Raw genomic sequence first — 18,503 nt, 5'->3', positions numbered from 1 at the left:
CCCCTCATTATCTGACAGACAAATTTGAAAATGCTTTCATTTTAAATCCACAACAACATCAATTATCTATATTTTGACAATGTGATGTCAATATATCTTTAATATAAAAGAATCTTCCATTACTTTTTTAAAATTTTGTTTTCTTTGAACTTATGTTCTTTTGATTCAATTATTAAATACTTAGTAGACTGGTATGCTCATTAAAAACGAAATTTTCTACATAATTGCAAGTCATTCAGCGCTTATAAAGGAATAGATATATTATTTGCATGTAAATAAAACATAATTTGTATTTAAATGAATTGGTGGTCTCACATAAGATGTAATAAAAATCCATTGATCACACAAAACAAAGATGAACCTAATAAGAATATTCTCCCCATTCAACTCATAACCATTCATTTGCATAATAAGACACCTTACTGTATCATATAATATCTTTTCTCTTAAATACTGACCATACCGTTATGGTCTTATAAATTACAATTAAGAAAAAACCAACAACAAACGAGTAAAATTAAATCTATAAACAATCTATGATAAAAAGAAAACTTAATGCAACACATGACTCATAAAACAGTTTAAAACAAAACCAACTTAATTAATTAGAATTAATTGAAAAACGTTTGGCATGTTTTCAAAATTAAAAAAATGAATTGTTTCATGATAACCTAGTGGTGAATCCAGAAATTTCACATAAAGGGTAAGAAAAAAAGCATTCATATCACTGTAAAGGGGATAGTCCAGCCTTTGGATATGGCATTGATTAAACTGTTATTATTCAACAAAAATGATGAAAACAATGCAATTGTGTGGAATATAAAATACACATCCAGTTACTTTTATAAAAATATGATATTTTTTGAAAAAACTATGGTACAAAAACCATGACAACATGCAAACACGCAATGGAAACCTTGTTTAACCAATGTGACTACTACATAGCCATGACAACTTATATAGAAGCAATAGAAAAAGCACTAAAAAAAACGGCTATGAACGCTTACTGGCTAAACCTAGTGCCCCCTGAGCAGTACTCAGAGGAAAAAACCAAGGTCACTTAGGGTTCCTAAATGATGATGATGATAGGGTTAACCCAACGTAGTTTATGATGACAAATAACCCTATATGGATTACAGTGAACAGGTAATATCAAATTAAGACAGCCAATTATAGACCAGCAAACCTCTTATTCATGAGCACCATCCTGTGGCTTCCAGTCGTGTTTCATAAAGTCACTAGTCCAATTATTGACCAGTAAATCTCTCCCCTGTATGCTATATGGTTGAGGAGGACAATACGTTTAAATAATAAATAATATATAATATATACTGTTCAAGTATGTCTTTAGCAGGGAATAATTTCGCCAGTGTGGCATAGCAAAAAGCTATACAAAACAACAATATTGCTACACATTTCTAAAATTGTGTAGCAAAAAATAAAATACAAAACTATGTTTCTTGACTCAAAAATCAGTTTGATTAGCAATTTTGCTAAACAAAATTACAAAATGAAATTTGTCCCTGTTTAGTATTGTAAAAAGAAACTTTTTAGTAAATATTTGTTATCGCCTTTTGTTCATAGAAAAAATATTAATACAGAAATCAGAAATTATGGTGGAGAAGCAAATTTGGAAGTAACAAACAAATGTACTACTGTAATGAAACATTTCCCTCTGGTTTCAATTAGTATATTGATATGTAGTTCATTGATTGCAAAACAGTATTTTTAAATATCTTGAAATGTAAGTTAAAATTACTGGTTTCCAATCAATGAACTACTTCTCAATTTACTACTGTGGTTAAGAGTGAGAACCTAAAAAAAATACATATATAGGATTATTATATTTTGATATCTGAAAACCCTTTCAACAAAATGAAACTAATAACACAGAATGAGTAAGTAGATTAGTGACTGTACTAATCCTAAGATAATCCACTATGATGCCAACTATTTCCCATTAATCGGCCGTCTTGCTCTCAGGGAATAAGGCTGATGTGTTCCGTTACTAATGCTGTGACTGTACTCCTCAGATTTAGCATTAAACCGTGATTTATAATTTGACGACAACTCGTATTTCGATGACGACTCGTATTTCGATGGAGATCCATAATGCGACGGCACTTGAGTGAAAAATTGTGGGCGAATGTAGAATTGAAATATAGTCCAGACAACGAGACAGATAAATGCGATGAGCCAAAGGAGGGCGATGTGGGTCGGGAAAGGTCGCAGGACCAGAGGTAAATCAAACTTCATAACAATCAAAACTTCTGTTACAACCATTGCTGAAATTATCCAAGATTGCTGACCAAACTTTTTACAGGTGCTGAAAAAAAACCAATAAAATATTGAAACTACAAGTTTTTAGTATATGACTAATATTCCTTATTTTAGTGCTTGCAGAATCAGTTGCCCTAGGCCCCATGGCAAGCAAATAAGTACAGAATCAGTTGCCCTAGGCCCCATGGTAAGCAAAAATGTACAGAATCAGTTGCCCTAGGCCCCATGGTAAGCAAAAATGTACAGAATCAGTTGCCCTAGGCCCCATGGCAAGCAAAAATGTACAGAATCAGTTGCCCTAGGCCCCATGGCAAGCAAAAATGTACAGAATCAGTTGCCCTAGGCCCCATGGCAAGCAAAAATGTACAGAATCAGTTGCCCTAGGCCCCATGGCAAGCAAAAATATACAGAATCAGTTACCCTAGGCCCCATGGCAAGCAAAAATGTACACACATTTAAGGGTCTGTTGAACCAGGAACAAAGTTGTTCTGACATTTTGCGTGTTTAATTTAATTTAAGAAATTCACCTGTGTGGGCTAACAATTGTTCCTTGATTCAGCGAGCACTGCATTTTAATAGATTAAAAATAAATAGATCAATTTATTGTTGACAACTTACGGATCTTCCAAATATTGGTAAGTTTCTCTTATGGCGACAACAGCAGCTGGCCCAAGAATTAACATGCGCCCCCAATTTATAAAATGTGGCGGTGGGATCCATAGGATAAACTTCAAGTAAAACGTATTCAATTCTGCAATTTCAAACTAAAAACAAAAAAATTACATGTAAACATTACAAAAACACTTTAATCTATAGTTATTTGTATCTGTAAATTATTATAATGCATAAATCTCTGTCAACACTATCAAACTAGTTTAACAAAGTGGTAGTGATATGCCCAAATATGGTAATGATATTTGACATGTCCATATATGGGCACATCACATTTTTTTTTTGTCACATAAAGTTTGATAGTGTAGACAAGGCTTTACCTACCATACACATAATTCCAATAACTGCAAGCCAACGTTTGAGACTCTTGGTTGGTTTCCAATCAAAGCGTGTCCAGCTGTAAGGAGTAAACTGCTGGAATACACGCATAACCTTACCTCTGAAAATAAAAGAAATATGATTTAATCCACACACAAAATGTATAGATTTAAACAAAGGTTAACAAAAATAAGTGTGGTGGGTGGTGTTTTTTCTGTGTTATATGCAAGTTTTTTCATTGTATTGTGAGTTGTATACTGGGAACAGTCTTGTACTGAAGAATGTTTCTATAAATTTAAACTTCTTAAAATTGCGGATATCAATAAGTACCAAATTGGGCTTCTCATGTATAATGTTACTACTAATCAGGACGTGCGTTTTTCATCGCTCTTTATTAAAAATGGTTCTTACCATAATTATAATACAAGATCTAAAGACAAAATGAGACTCAGAAAACGTAATCGTACTTCTACTAGTTTTACTGTGTCATGTGTGGGACCCAAATTGTGGAATGACTTGAATTACGAACTACAAAGTACCAAATCAATATACATATTTAAATCATTGTTTAAAGAACATTTATTATCATTTTACAAATAATTTTAAAAATTATACTTGTTGCAGGATTTAGCTTTTTTATTATTTATGTTTTAGTTTTTTAGGCTAGTTAGGGACATAGGGGGACACAACTAATCAAGCTCTTTTGAGTTTTTATGTGTTTCCTTTTCATCTTTTTTATGTTCTCATATATTGTTGTTGTATATTTTCATGATAGAGGATGAATAAAGAATATTTGAATTGAAAAAAAAATTGAAAAAAAGTTCCCAAGTAAAAATGACATAAAAATAATTTTATCACATTTATTCATCCTGGGTGAAGAATAATCATTATTACTAATGAAGTTAAAATTTGAAATAAATGTTATTACTACGACAGTATTAATATGCAATTACACACTCTACCTGTACGACTGAATATTCCATAAGCCATGCCAATGATATTCTTTAATGTTAAGATACTTCAAAGTCATCTGACCAATAATTATACCAAGTGAATTACAAATTAAAAAGTCCATAAGCCACTGAAATAGAATAGCGCAAGACTCTATTAACATTCATGCTCATGGGTGATGTTCATCTGTAATGTACTGCATATAGAATAACATGATACATCTATAATAGCACTACTGTAACCCCAATTTGTTACTATATCCCTTCATAAATCGCATGACTAAACATTGTCCCATTTGAGAAGTTTAATTTGTTATTTAATATATTTTCCTGGAATTGATAAATTTACACCAACAAAGCTAATAAGGTGAAGTAATTTTCTAAAGATTGAACCTAGACTGAAACAAGTGTTCACATGTCTTGTTATGTATTGCACCTTTGTCTTGTCTTTATGTTGTCTGTAATGTCACTGCACTAACGGGTGACCGGCTAACGAGCTTCGCTTTTACGGTTATCCATCCATATAAGTTGTTTATCTTATGTTCATAAATTGAAATGGAAAATAAACTGGAACTATGTATAAACTTACATGATCCCACCAACATTCTGCAAAGTTTGCCAATTGATGCTCTAAAGAATATTCTAGAAGTTCAAAACCAAGACTAAGCAGCTGACATATCCAAAAGTCACGAACAATTATCATCTATAAAAACACAAACATTTTGAGAATAAATAATAGAATAAATGTAATGTCAACTCATTTAAGCGTGGATTCTGGACATTTTTTCTAACCAACACCTTAAGTTTCACGCGTATGTTTTCAGAGCTTCCAGTTATGACGTCAACAAAGGGACGAATGAGCTAAGTTCTAAACTTCAAGTTAAATTCATCAAAGTATTCAATTAATTTCCGGTACAGTATTATTATAAAATTATAAAATTATTCTAACTACATTGTCAACTTTACCTTAACAAACCATCCAAACAAATGACTGAAGACAAAAAAATCCATTTTAATCTGAAAAATAAAACATAGAAGAGTTTTTCTTTGTGTCACAAATTAACCAACTTTTTTCAAAGATTTTTTGACTAAATTAAAAATTTTGGGAAAGATTATATCAAAGGGGACTTTTGTTTACAATTATGTATGTTTATTCTGTGATCAGAGTTGGCACTTTTGGAGGACAGTGAATGATAGATTATACTTGGCTGGCAATATGTCTAAATTTACAATAAAAAAAAACCAAGACAAACCCAGAAATTAGCGAAAGGTCCATCAGGATGACCTGGTACATACAGCCTGCAATCTTCTGCATATGTTTGTTCTTTTAGAGGTTTACCAAGCTCTGGGTCTAAATATCCTACAAATTTTCTTGCATCATCAATTGTCTGTAAAAAACAGATTTGATTTGAGAATAAACAATGTTCTTTGAGATCAAAACAAAATACAGTTTATCAAACAATCTTATTTCTATATTCTTGCAAACCAATCATTACCTTCAGTTAACAATAATAGCATTTTGATTTCATCGATATATAAAATTTATTTTAAATAAAATACAAAAGAATGCAATGTCACAGCTTTGAGGGCCAAGCAAACACAGGGCAAAACAACTATACAAACACTACTCACCTGAAAAAGTATAAAGACCAAAAGCAGCTCATAAACAACACATAGACACAAGACAAGTCTCCAGACAGCAGGATGAGGGCGTTGGAAGGGACCATCTTTGGCTTGAGTCATACCCCACAAACAAAATATGACGACACATGCTACAATGCCTCTGAAATAAAATGCATTTATTTTAGTTTGATAACTTTAATAAGATGATCATGTTATCTTTAAAAAGAGTAGGAAGGGAAAGCTACTGACTAAGGAATCTTCAAAAATGTGAGGAAGAAATAATAAAAAAGTGAGGAATAAACTATAAATTGTCCCCAATAGAAGGGATGTTCTACAATAGACTATGCTGGAATCTTTCTCCCTCATGTATTAATAGAAGGGATGTTCTACAATAGACTATGCTGGAATCTTTCTCCCTCATGTATTAATAGAAGGGATGTTCTACAATAGACTATGCTGGAATCTTTCTCCCTCATGTATTAATAGAAGGGATGTTCTACAATAGACTATGCTGGAATCTTTCTCCCTCATGTATTAAAAACAAATATTCTTGAAGTTTTTAAATTTTGAAATAAACAGTCGACCTTGGTTACCTTTTGACATGAAAATTGGTGTCATTGCCAGTGTCTGTTTCTACTAAGGCTACATACACTAGGGATATTATCATCAAACACAACACTGTAATAGAATGTGCACGCCTGTATGTTGAGAAAAAAAACACAAATAATTCAAGATTACACAAAAATTTTCAAGAAATATTATCATTAACCTCTATTTGCCGAAGATATATACATAATTATTGATCTGCATAACACTTTTTAGATCACCAGAGTTCTAAATTTAAGATTGATGAGATTTTGATACTTTTGAGCCCATGGAATTAAGAATTACTTTACTGGTTAGTGTCCAGTCAGAATAATAAAAAACATTTCAGCATAGCTTCATCATATGCTTGTATTTTGCTATAATCTTTTTAACAACCAATGGTCAATATGGAAGTGGTTCTCGCATTAATTCAATTCAATTTCTTTATTGCTGCAAATGCCATCAAGGGCTAAAATCCGCTAAAACATACTACATCATACAAACATAATTATACATATTTACATTTAAAATTTAAATTTTTATGTGTTTAATTTAAACACATAAAAATTAGAGTCATTACTACTGTAGTAATTATTATTATTTTTAATTATTGTAATTATTGTTATTATAATAATTAATAAAAGTGTAAGAAATTATAGGTTACATCTTAAGCCTGTTTTCCTGTTGACGTTATTCGACGCTATCGTTAACAATAATCGGCGATCTCCTACGTAAACATTGAAATGTTAACGATTTACAGGAAAAGGTACTTTTTTAACTAACGGCGATGATACAAAACGTCGGCGACTTACAGGAAAAGGTGTAATAATCGACGCTACAATTCGCAATCGGTGACAATCGCAAGAGTTGAATCCAGTTCAAATCTAGCGATATCGCAACGCTAAAACGTAAGAACTGACCAATCATCTTCGCAATACAGCACATGACGTCACGTAATTGATGGAAAATTCTGCTTACTACATTTATATTTGTTGCATCGCGGCGCGGTCAAAGCTAGGCCTGGCCTTGCCAAAGTGACTATAAAATGATGTTCCAGAAAGTAGGCGTAGGGATATTAGGTAGGTCTAAGTATTCTGCCTAAGTCCAAAATGCTATTTGGGCTAGGATAGGCCTACTGAAAACAAAGAACCATCAGTATAGAGATATTAGTATGCCTAGGCCCACATCTCCTACACTGTGAGCCTCCTCTAGTAGAGGCAGCGGAATCCTCTATTCATTTTTTCGCGTTACGACGACTTCGAGAGAGAAGACATGAGTTTTCAACTCTAACGTTCAACGCTAGAAATCAAATGTTCGCGCTATCGTTATCATTTCAACTTGATCGTTTTCAAACGATCGTCGTTGAACTTTTAACGATAATAGTGTCGACTGACAGGCTTTAAGGGCAGTTTTAATGTCAAGCACAGAAGAGGAAGACGCGTTAAGATGAAGAGATTGAGCGAGTGACAGTGAGTGAGGTAGAGTAGAGTGAAGAAAACGAGTAGTATGTCCTTTAAAGGGAAGATGAGAGAAGAGTGTCGATTTTTTATAAAACAGTTTACCAAAAATATGTATTGGTTCCATCATCATAGACGTGAGTTTGTAAACTTGAGAAATGACTGGTTCGATCATCAGAATCTTCAAATCTTTGTCTGCTTTCAGATTCATAGTTCAATGAATCGTCAGATTCTCTGTTTTTTTTTCTTCTGTTCATTGTTTTCTTTCTTTGGTTTCTATGAGAATTAAAAGAGTAAAATGATAACAAATATTTAAAATACTGAAACATGGTATATTTGAAAAAAAGAGTGACAATCCTTACCTAATAAACTGCCAGGCCCCTAAATAACATGAGTAAAATCAATTTAATCTTTAAATCTATAAAATGGACAATGATATCTGGAACAATAACCGCGCATGACCTGTGATTTTTTCTTGTCATTGTCGTCGGGCGCATTTCATCATAAAATATTTGTTTTTAAAAAACAAAGGCGGGCCAAAACAGTTACTATGCGCTAAACAAGTAGGCTTATCTTTTATATGAATTTCTAAGTTGTGCAAATTTTGTGGTGTATACCAAGTTCATGCAACCCAAGTCTTGTCATCGACCATATATAGGGGGGTCAACGATTATGACTAAAACTAATTTCCACAATTATGGATTACATTTTTTACCAAAAAAAAAATTTAAATGGCATAAAACTACTGTAGTAGTATAGAATGAACATTTGTCATACATATTGTACAATATTTAGAATTATGGCGGCCAAAATGAACAGTACATATTTTATCCTTTTTGGCGTTTCATAAATTTGGCCGTTCCATAACCGACGGCCGAAATGATCAGACACCGGCCTAGTTAGGCTAGGCAGTAAAATAGTGAGTGTCTAAATAAGGAATTCAAAGGCTACTAGGCTAGGCCTACTACTAGGTACTACTGGTCCGAATAAATACCAAGCAAATGTTCAGTATGAATATTCGATATAGGCCCTGCTGACTTATATCATGCTAGGCTAATACAACTTACAGCATCGCCGCCCTAACTAATATTTCCTAATAGTCTAGGACCTGGGTCAGATTTGTATGCATTTAATTTAGGAGAGAATGTCTCAACTGTTATAGGATAATTTGACCCCAACGAACAACATGAAATGTGTGCCAAATTCGCTATCCGGGACGAACATGCCCAAAATCGGGGTCAAAGGTTGAAAATGTGTGGTTCTTTACCTTTGGTGTCAAATTGTTCAGAATATACATATTTATATTCAGTCTAACACAACTTTTAGCGAAAAAATGATCGGAAATGCTTTTACTGACCTTTGACCCAAAAATGACCAAAAAACACATTTTCGGGTTAAAAATGTGTGGTTCTTATATCTCGAAAACCACTTGTCGTACAGATTTGCTTTTGGTGTCACATTGTTCAGAATATACATATTTATATTCGGTCTAACATAACTTTTAGCGAAAAAATGACCCAAAAACACATTTTCAGGTTAAATTATTCTTTAAAATGCCAATGGACAAACTGTATGGTATTAAATGAAAGCATACACAATATGCTACGAATTGCTACCCAACTAGTATTGACAATTTTTAATTATGAATCTAATTGTATGGAAAATGTGCATATTTTGATTATTTTTATACAAAAAATGAATATTTTATAGCGTAATTGTTATGTTTATTTATATAATATTAAATAATTTAAGTGTTTGGAAAAACTATTTGGTATCAAATGAAAGCCCATAAAATATTCTATCCATTACTACCCAACTTGTATAAAAAATCTGTAATTATGATGCTAATTTTGTAAAAAATGTGCATATTTTTTTTTTTTTTTTACTAAAATGAGTATATTAAATAGTGTAAATTTATTCTGGTTTATTTATAATATTAAATAATTCAAGAGTTCTTTTGGTGTCAAATTGTTCAGAATATACATATTTATATTCGGTCTAACACAACTTTTAGCGAAAAAATGACCAGAAATGCTTTTACCCAAAAATGACAAAAAATAATACACAATATGCTACCTATTTTCCATACAATTAGCTTCATAATTAAACATTTTCAATACAAGTTGGGTAGCAATGGGTAGCATATTGTGTATGCTTTCCTTTGATACCATACAGTTTGTCCATTGGAATTTTAAAGAATAATTCAAAGGTCACTTGAATTATTTAATATTAATTATTATAAACAAACCAAAATAAATTTACACTATTTAATATACTCATTTTAGTAACAAAATTATAAAATATGCACATTTTTAACAAAATTAGCATCATAATTACAGATTTTTAATACAAGTTGGGTAGCAATGGATAGAATATTTTATGGGCTTTCATTTGATACAAAATAGTAAACATAACAATTACACTACAAAATATTCATTTTTTGTATAAAAATAATCAAAATATGCACATTTTCCATACAATTAGATTCATAATTAAAAATTGTCAATACTAATTGGGTAGCAATGCGTAGCATATTGTGTATGCTTTCATTTAATACCATACAGTTTGTCCATTGGCATTTTAAAGAATAATTTAACCTGAAAATGTGTTTTTGGGTCATTTTGGGTCAAAGGTCTGTAAAAGCATTTCCGGTCATTTTTTCGCTAAAAGTTATGTTAGACCGAATATAAATATGTATATTCTGAACAATGTGACACCAAAAGCAAATCTGTACGACAAGTGGTTGTCGAGATATAAGAACCACACATTTTTAACCTTTGACCCCGATTTTGGGCATGTTCGTCCCGGATAGCGAATTTGGCACACATTCTATGTTGTTCGTTGGGGTCAAATTATCTTATAACAGTTGAGATATTCTCTCCTAAATTAAATGCATACAAATCTGACACAGGTCCTAGACTATAAAGTCCCTACCTACCTATCTCTAACTCAACGCCTGGCCGTCCTAGCTAGACCATAAAATACATAGCCTAGCCTAGCTAGTTAGGCTAGACTAGAGGGCCTGCTTTCCACATGTTCTTTTGTCATTCAAGTTCCAGGCTTTAAAATGATTAGAAGATGGAATCACTAGACTATATACATACACTTTATAATTACAAACAATATAATATTTTGAAAATTACCTATTGTATTAGTTTACCTAAAAACAAATCGTTGCAGCAGGACTACTGCCGGTGGGGATCGTCAAGGTGTGATGGTGGAAAGAAAGCATACTAGCTACTTACTGCAAAGCCGAGTTGAATTCAGCATACCAAATTGGATTTTTTACATGTTTGATCCAAAATCAGTTGTAAATAATGTCCCTTTTTACCAAATAAAATTTCTTAAAAATTATAGTATTTTAGAAAACCGTATAATGTATTGTTATGCTGATTTTCTTCACTGAAAAGGTCAATATTATTTAATTTCAATCACTTTTTTCGTCAGAAAAGTAATAGAAATTAATTGCAGACTGGGCCACGCGAGACTATAACTGTTGAAACATTTTTCAAGAAACTTAGGGGGTGAATTGATATGGGACGCACAAGTGTGTCTATGGAATGGCAAATCCTTAAAAAATACGTAATAATACGGAATTATTACTCTTTATGATCAGAAACATAAAACTAAATAGAACTACAGCATTTTGAAATAAAATATTTTATTTGCAAAATAAACAACATGTTCAGATGGTACAATAATTAATATTTAATGCAAGGATGTTAGTTGTTGTAAAGAGCAAGATTTGAAAAAAATTCAAATAAATAAATCAAATTAATTATGTTACATGTACAGTATTGTGTTTCCATGTAAAGATAACACAACCTATAAATACAGTAATACATAGTAATTATCTTGTATATTATTATCAAGGCAATCAATTTTTAAATCTTCAGTAGTATTACTTACATTGCAATTACATTAATTTGTTTTTCACAAATTTTCATGGATCATAAATATTAAATATATAAATAATAAAATTGGTCTTTAATTAGATAGTTTCAAGGTTTACATAATTTTTGACCCACTAATTTGTACATGATTGATTTCTGCAATGGTGGTTTATTGTGTTGCCTATAATAACTGCTATATCACTAAATCGTTCAAAGTGATTAATATAAACTAATAAATTAATCAATACAAAAGTTATTACTAAATAACATTTTAAAAAATAAATAAGTAATGTTGGTAAAATATTATATTTACTATTTAATAATAATATTTCAGGCTTATTAGCACATTATACTAAAAGCCTGAATATCTTTAACATTAAAAATAAAATACCAGAAATTAAGAAAAATGTTAAAAGTTAAAAGATGAGTTTGTAAACTTAGCAGTTACAGAGGTTATAGAGGTTCAAAAAAACTTACAAATGGATGAGACTTATTGATCTAAAGACCTCTTATTTATTATTTGTGCGTAAGTAGACAATTGTAAAAACAATATGATGCTTTATATCATGTAAGTGAGCTCTATTCCACTTTGATGATCTAAACAATCTCATAAATAATATGTGACCATTATGTATCTTTTCCTAATACGACATTCATGTGCTGTACATTAATGTACTGCTGTATTTTAACCATATTTAATCATTATTCTTACAAGTTTGACATTAACAACGCTACAGTATTTCTATTCAAATAATTTTGTATTAAAATTGTTACATTTGTTATGGACAACAAGGACATACCACATCATCAGCTATCAACACCATCTTTGGAAGACTTTACAGGAGTGTCTAACAATATATGTAATTGTTGTTTAGCGCCCTCTAGGAATAAATCGATGCTTGCAAGTGATCGTTGACGGACAGCACTGTCAGCCTGATAAAGACAAACACACAAAACTAAATTATAAATTGAAAATGCAGACAAAGAATAGCAACATACCTACTACAGTCAACTCTCCCAATATCAGACTTGATGATGAAACTGGAAACTCTCCCAATATCAGACTTGATGATGAAACTGGAAACTCTCCCAATATCAGACTTGATGATGAAACTGGAAACTCTCCCAATATCAGACTAGATGATGAAACTGGAAACTCTCCCAATATCAGACTTGATGATGAAACTGGAAACTCTCCATACCAGACTTTTCTTGAAGTCCAAACAGTCCCAAATTCAATTTTACCATTAAAAACCAGACATATTTGGCCAGCCCAAAGGTGTCCGGTATTGGGAGAGTTGACTGTACTACTAATTTTGAAAATAATTTATGACAGAATAACAAGTATAAATGTATAAACATCAGTCCAAAATAATGTCTGAGATGATGAATGTAATAATAAATACAATGATAATGTAATAATTTATAACACACTAACATTCTTTTGTTCTTTTAGATGTTCCATTATCAGTGACTTTGTTTTGTCTGCGGCATATTTATTGGCTTCTTCTTGCGTCTTCCTCTCTTCACAAAGTGCTTCTTTTATTGCAACCTCAATCAAAAATAAAACCTTATTAATTATGTATCTTTTAATATTTTGTTTTATATATATTTAGGCAAATTGCCACGGATAACAATAAGCAAATTCATTCACTATCCTTTTTTTTTAAAGGTGGTAATCCTGTTCACAAGACAAACATATACACAAGATGCTCTACATAAACAAAGTCTTATTACAAGTCTTTGGGAGTGGAGTTGTAAATTGTTATTAGAAAAATCCTGACATATGACAGGACTTGAACCCATGACCCTTAGATTGGTAGCCAAGCATCATAAGCCACAAATTATGACATTCACAGTGAAAGGGTTAAAACAAACAACAAACATTATATAAAGCATCAGCATCCTACCTTTGCCTTGTCTGTTTCCTCTTTCAATGCTTTACTCAACGCTTCTTTACTTTTTGTTCTTTCCTTTTCAATCATTTCTAAAACTATTTTTCTTTCATTCTCTAAAGCTCCCTTCGCTTTCTCTTGTTGTTCTTTAAGTAATTTTTCCATTGACTCTTTGTGGGTCTGTTCCATAACCTTAAAATAAACCATTATATGATTATTACAAATGCTCCCAAAAGGTGATTCCATGTTAATATATATGTTATACAGTATGCAACAATTCTTACTAAATGTATATTTACCTCTACTGCTTTTTTGTTTTTTTCTTCTGCTTTTTGCTGTTGAGAAATTATAACATTTTCAATTTCTTGTTCATGTTTTTTTGTTAGTTCAGCTATTGCGCAATTCATTTGTTCTTCATTTGATTTCTTTTCTTCTTCTAGTAGACCAATTAGCTTCTCATGCTGAAAAAAACAAAGACCAGAATAAAACAATGCAAGAACACCAACTTCAACACAACATGGGTTATGGGTCATAATACAAAATGGTGTTTGGTGTAATCATTCCAAATATAGGAATGAGGCCTTACACCTGAATAAGTAATATTAAAAAGGCTATACATAAGATATTAATGCTTACAGTTAAGTTTTTAAAATGATGCTTGTTTAAATAGAGAAACTGTTTATTACAGTATACCAACAAAAGTCCTGTAGAAACCATAATTATAAACAAACCTGTGACAACATTAAGGCCTGGCATTTATCTGATTCTCTTGTAAGTGCATCTTTTAATCTTTGTTCATTTGCTTCCTGTTGCTCTAAAATAGCGCATTTACACAATCCCTAAAAAACAGAACACTTATTTAAAAAACAAGTAAAGTTGGTACTTATTCAACTAAATTGGTACCTATTCAACTAAATTGGTACCTATTCACCTAAGTTGGTACTTATTCAACTGAGTTGGTACTTATCCAACTAAAAACAGAACAGACTTATTTCAAATCCAAGTCAGTTGGTGCTTATTTAACTAAGTTGGTACTTATTCAACTAAGTTGGTGCTGATTCACTTAAATTGGTACTTATTCAACTGATTTGGTGCTTATTTAACTAAGGTGGTGCTTGTTAACTAAGTTGGTACTTAGGCTAAGGAAGATGTTCATTGCTAATACCTTATACTCTTCTAACATAATAGCTAGCGTATCATGTCCACCTTGTTAACTAAGTTGGTACTTAGGCTAAGGAAGATGTTCATTGCTAATACCTTATACTCTTCTAACATAATAGCTAGCGTATCATGTCCACCTTGTTAACTAAGTTGGTACTTAGGCTAAGGGAGATGTTCATTGCTAATACCTTATACTCTTCTAACATAATAGCTAGCGTATCATGTCCAGCTTGTTAACTAAGTTGGTACTTAGGCTAAGGGAGATGTTCATTGCTAATACCTTATACTCTTCTAACATAATAGCTAGCGTATCATGTCCAGCTTGTTAACTAAGTTGGTACTTAGGCTAAGGGAGATGTTCATTGCTAATACCTTATACTCTTCTAACATAATAGCTAGCGTATCATGTCCAGCTTGTTAACTAAGTTGGTACTTAGGCTAAGGGAGATGTTCATTGCTAATACCTTATACTCTTTTAACATAATAGCTAGCGTATCATGTCCAGCTTGTTAACTAAGTTGGTACTTAGGCTAAGGGAGATGTTCATTGCTAATACCTTATACTCTTCTAACATAATAGCTAGCGTATCATGTCCAGCTTGTTAACTAAGTTGGTACTTAGGCTAAGGGAGATGTTCATTGCTAATACCTTATACTCTTCTAACATAATAGCTAGCGTATCATGTCCAGCTTATTAACTAAGTTGGTACTTAGGCTAAGGGAGATGTTCATTGCTAATACCTTATACTCTTCTAACATAATAGCTAGCGTATCATGTCCAGCTTGTTAACTAAGTTGGTACTTAGGCTAAGGGAGATGTTCATTGCTAATACCTTATACTCTTCTAACATAATAGCTAGCGTATCATGTCCAGCTTGTTAACTAAGTTGGTACTTAGGCTAAGGGAGATGTTCATTGCTAATACCTTATACTCTTCTAACATAATAGCTAGCGTATCATGTCCAGCTTGTTAACTAAGTTGGTACTTAGGCTAAGGGAGATGTTCATTGCTAATACCTTATACTTTTCTAACATAATAGCTAGCGTATCATGTCCAGCTTATTAACTAAGTTGGTACTTAGGCTAAGGGAGATGTTCATTGCTAATACCTTATACTCTTCTAACATAATAGCTAGCGTATCATGTCCAGCTTGTTAACTAAGTTGGTACTTAGGCTAAGGGAGATGTTCATTGCTAATACCTTATACTCTTCTAACATAATAGCTAGCGTATCATGTCCAGCTTGTTAACTAAGTTGGTACTTAGGCTAAGGGAGATGTTCATTGCTAATACCTTATACTCTTCTAACATAATAGCTAGCGTATCATGTCCAGCTTGTTAACTAAGTTGGTACTTAGGCTAAGGGAGATGTTCATTGCTAATACCTTATACTCTTCTAACATAATAGCTAGCGTATCATGTCCAGCTTTTCTCAATTCGTCAATATCTCCTTTGTGTTTACATTCTAAATCTTTATATTTTTTAAGTTGTTCTTCTAATTCACTTTTTTCTTTTAATAATTCTTCTTGAAGTTTATCATTTTTGGTGGACATTTCGTGCAGTTTCTACAAAAAAAAGCAGGGATAAAAGAGTAATAGATGATATATAATGTATTATATATATTTATTTATAGAAATAAAACTGAATAACACAGAATAACTGAGACAATAACAACATACCTGCTGTAATCGCTCTTTCTCACGATCTACAACTGATAACTGTTCCTCCATGTTTTCAACTCTTCTAGATAACTGAGCTGTTTGCTCTTGGTGAGGATGTGATTGGTTGCCATGGGAACCTCTAAACACAGGACTATCATTCCAAGCACCTCCATTCACAATAGCATTTCCTTTTCTTGACCCCTTTAAAATAAACACACTATGACATTTGGATGACCTCAAAAACAACCTACAATTTTACAAGTTAATCATGATGAATTACAAAAGTTTTGTATGTTTTTAAATAATGAAGTTACAATATTGCATAGACATTTAATAGCATAACATATGGAAACATATACATTACAAACACATACAGTTTTGGGTGAGATAACATATATGTTTATATTAGTCTTTCAACTAAGTCACTTTATCCAAGTACTCAAAAGAAAATATTTCCTCCCATCCTTTGCCACAGTATTTTCCAATTCAATTAATTATACCCATGGAAACTTACAATAATATCTAATCTATCATCCAATACAAGATCAACATCAATATCTTTAAGCGACTGTTGCCGATCTGTTTCTGCCTGACCTGCAGCTGCCTGTAGCACGGATGCTTCTGCTTGCATAGTAATTTCAGGCGGTCCACCAACTGCCCCTTGACATGGAATGGAACCTCCCATTGCTGTTACTTCTGGAGAGGAGTTATTCAAGAAGGAATGATCCATTTTTGGTAAGGTAGGTTGTGCTGGAGCAATGAGTAAGTCTGGTTGAGCAGCACCTGAACTTCCTACAAAAAAATCAAACTGTTTTAACAATAAAATTCCAAATATTTACAATTACACTATGTTTGAAAATGGTACGGTCAGGTTCCCCATATATTGGCTCATTCAAAACATGCATGGCTCTTTCCAAAATCCTGTTTAATTCAACACTGGTGAGTTTTCTTGTAGCATTGAAATATGAATTACCTGTTGAGAAAACAGCCCATGGTGAAGGGCTAGCTTCTACATGTGGGACATCTTGTTGTGCTAACTCAGCAGGCATTGGTTCTGCACCTTCAAAGCCGCCAAAATCATCCCAATCCTCTTCTTGTTGCCCATTTTCATTCCCCTATACAAAACATACATGACATCATCAGTAAAAAAAAAGATATCAAAAAAAGAAAAGGAAAGTTTGGGAAGAGCAATCAAATACTTGTTTATGGAATGCATTACATAATAATTTACCTTTAAAGTATCGTGTAGGTACCTTTCATTCTAGTGTAAATACATAATTAAACGCAATCTAAGCTTGCTTAGGCTCAACATTGCTAGGCCCTAGTAGTTCGCTCGCTCAGCAGCTCCAGTAAGTGCATAAAGGTGTTTCTCGCCTGTGGATTGCCTGGATAGGCCGGATGATTACGGTATGTTTGTCGTACGTAGGCTTAGCCTTGTCTGGACGTTTTGAGCGTTTGCAAACATAGTCGACGTGTAACACTTCCTAATAAGTATCCTTACCTCATTAGATGGGAAGTTTGCCCAGCCGTCTGCCATATTTAATAATTATTAGGTATTCTACAGTACTTTTGTTACGATAATTGAAAGTTCGAAACGATAGCGACTTGTTAGAACTTTTTTACTAATAATAGTATAGCGCCATCTATATTTTCCTCAAGCTCTATACGACTACACTCAATCTCGTCGTATCAAAACTGTTGTAGTAAAATTCTTTTTCTACGTACTTTCAAATTCAACTAAAATGTTTATTCATATTTTACCAAGAACTCGAATAACTGGTTCATGCTTTCAATGCCTCGAAACTAAAAACAGAGTCATGCATATTATGTGTCAATATGACTGACCATCGGTCGTCGACGTGCGTCGTCGTCGTCGAGAAAAATTCTGTACTGCCTATCAAAAACCGTATACGAAAAATGATCCGTAATCACGCCGTCAATCTAAAATCTGGATTGTTTGATACGTGTGTGGGTACACTACACCTCTCGCTTGTTTGCCAACAATCCTT

General features: G+C 32.5%; 2 protein-coding genes across 3 annotated transcripts; both read right to left on the bottom strand.

Moving 5' to 3' along the window:
* Nucleotides 1-147: 147 nt before the first annotated feature.
* Nucleotides 148-11,105, bottom strand: LOC140054089 (phosphatidylserine synthase 2-like). 2 transcript variants are annotated; one of them, XM_072098933.1, is made up of 11 exons: nt 11,046-11,105; nt 7,991-8,161; nt 6,437-6,541; nt 5,853-6,003; nt 5,474-5,608; nt 5,187-5,237; nt 4,810-4,923; nt 4,233-4,351; nt 3,277-3,391; nt 2,899-3,044; nt 148-2,326 (listed from the first exon to the last, which is right to left on the bottom strand). In XM_072098933.1, exons 2-11 carry the CDS (start codon nt 8,140-8,142, stop codon nt 1,951-1,953), a joined length of 1,464 nt encoding a protein of 487 aa, XP_071955034.1. In that variant the 5' UTR covers nt 8,143-8,161; nt 11,046-11,105; the 3' UTR covers nt 148-1,950. The 2 variants fall into 2 exon arrangements, with proteins under 2 accessions (XP_071955034.1, XP_071955032.1); XM_072098931.1 differs by having other exon boundaries at nt 11,029-11,103.
* A 468-nt stretch (nt 11,106-11,573) lies between these two features.
* Nucleotides 11,574-18,104, bottom strand: LOC140054380 (coiled-coil domain-containing protein 91-like). The gene is made up of 10 exons (XM_072099358.1): nt 17,996-18,104; nt 17,468-17,609; nt 17,009-17,286; nt 16,513-16,695; nt 16,219-16,398; nt 14,405-14,512; nt 13,973-14,134; nt 13,689-13,865; nt 13,217-13,330; nt 11,574-12,711 (listed from the first exon to the last, which is right to left on the bottom strand). The coding sequence occupies exons 1-10, from the start codon at nt 18,029-18,031 to the stop codon at nt 12,586-12,588; spliced, it is 1,506 nt and encodes a 501-aa protein (XP_071955459.1). The 5' UTR covers nt 18,032-18,104; the 3' UTR covers nt 11,574-12,585.
* Nucleotides 18,105-18,503: the final 399 nt, after the last annotated feature.

The sequence above is a fragment of the Antedon mediterranea genome, chromosome 7, assembly GCF_964355755.1.
Source record: "Antedon mediterranea chromosome 7, ecAntMedi1.1, whole genome shotgun sequence".
Lineage (NCBI taxonomy): Eukaryota > Metazoa > Echinodermata > Crinoidea > Comatulida > Antedonidae > Antedon > Antedon mediterranea.
Note: the sequence above shows the minus strand (reverse complement) of the source record. Positions and strands in the feature narration are given on the sequence as shown.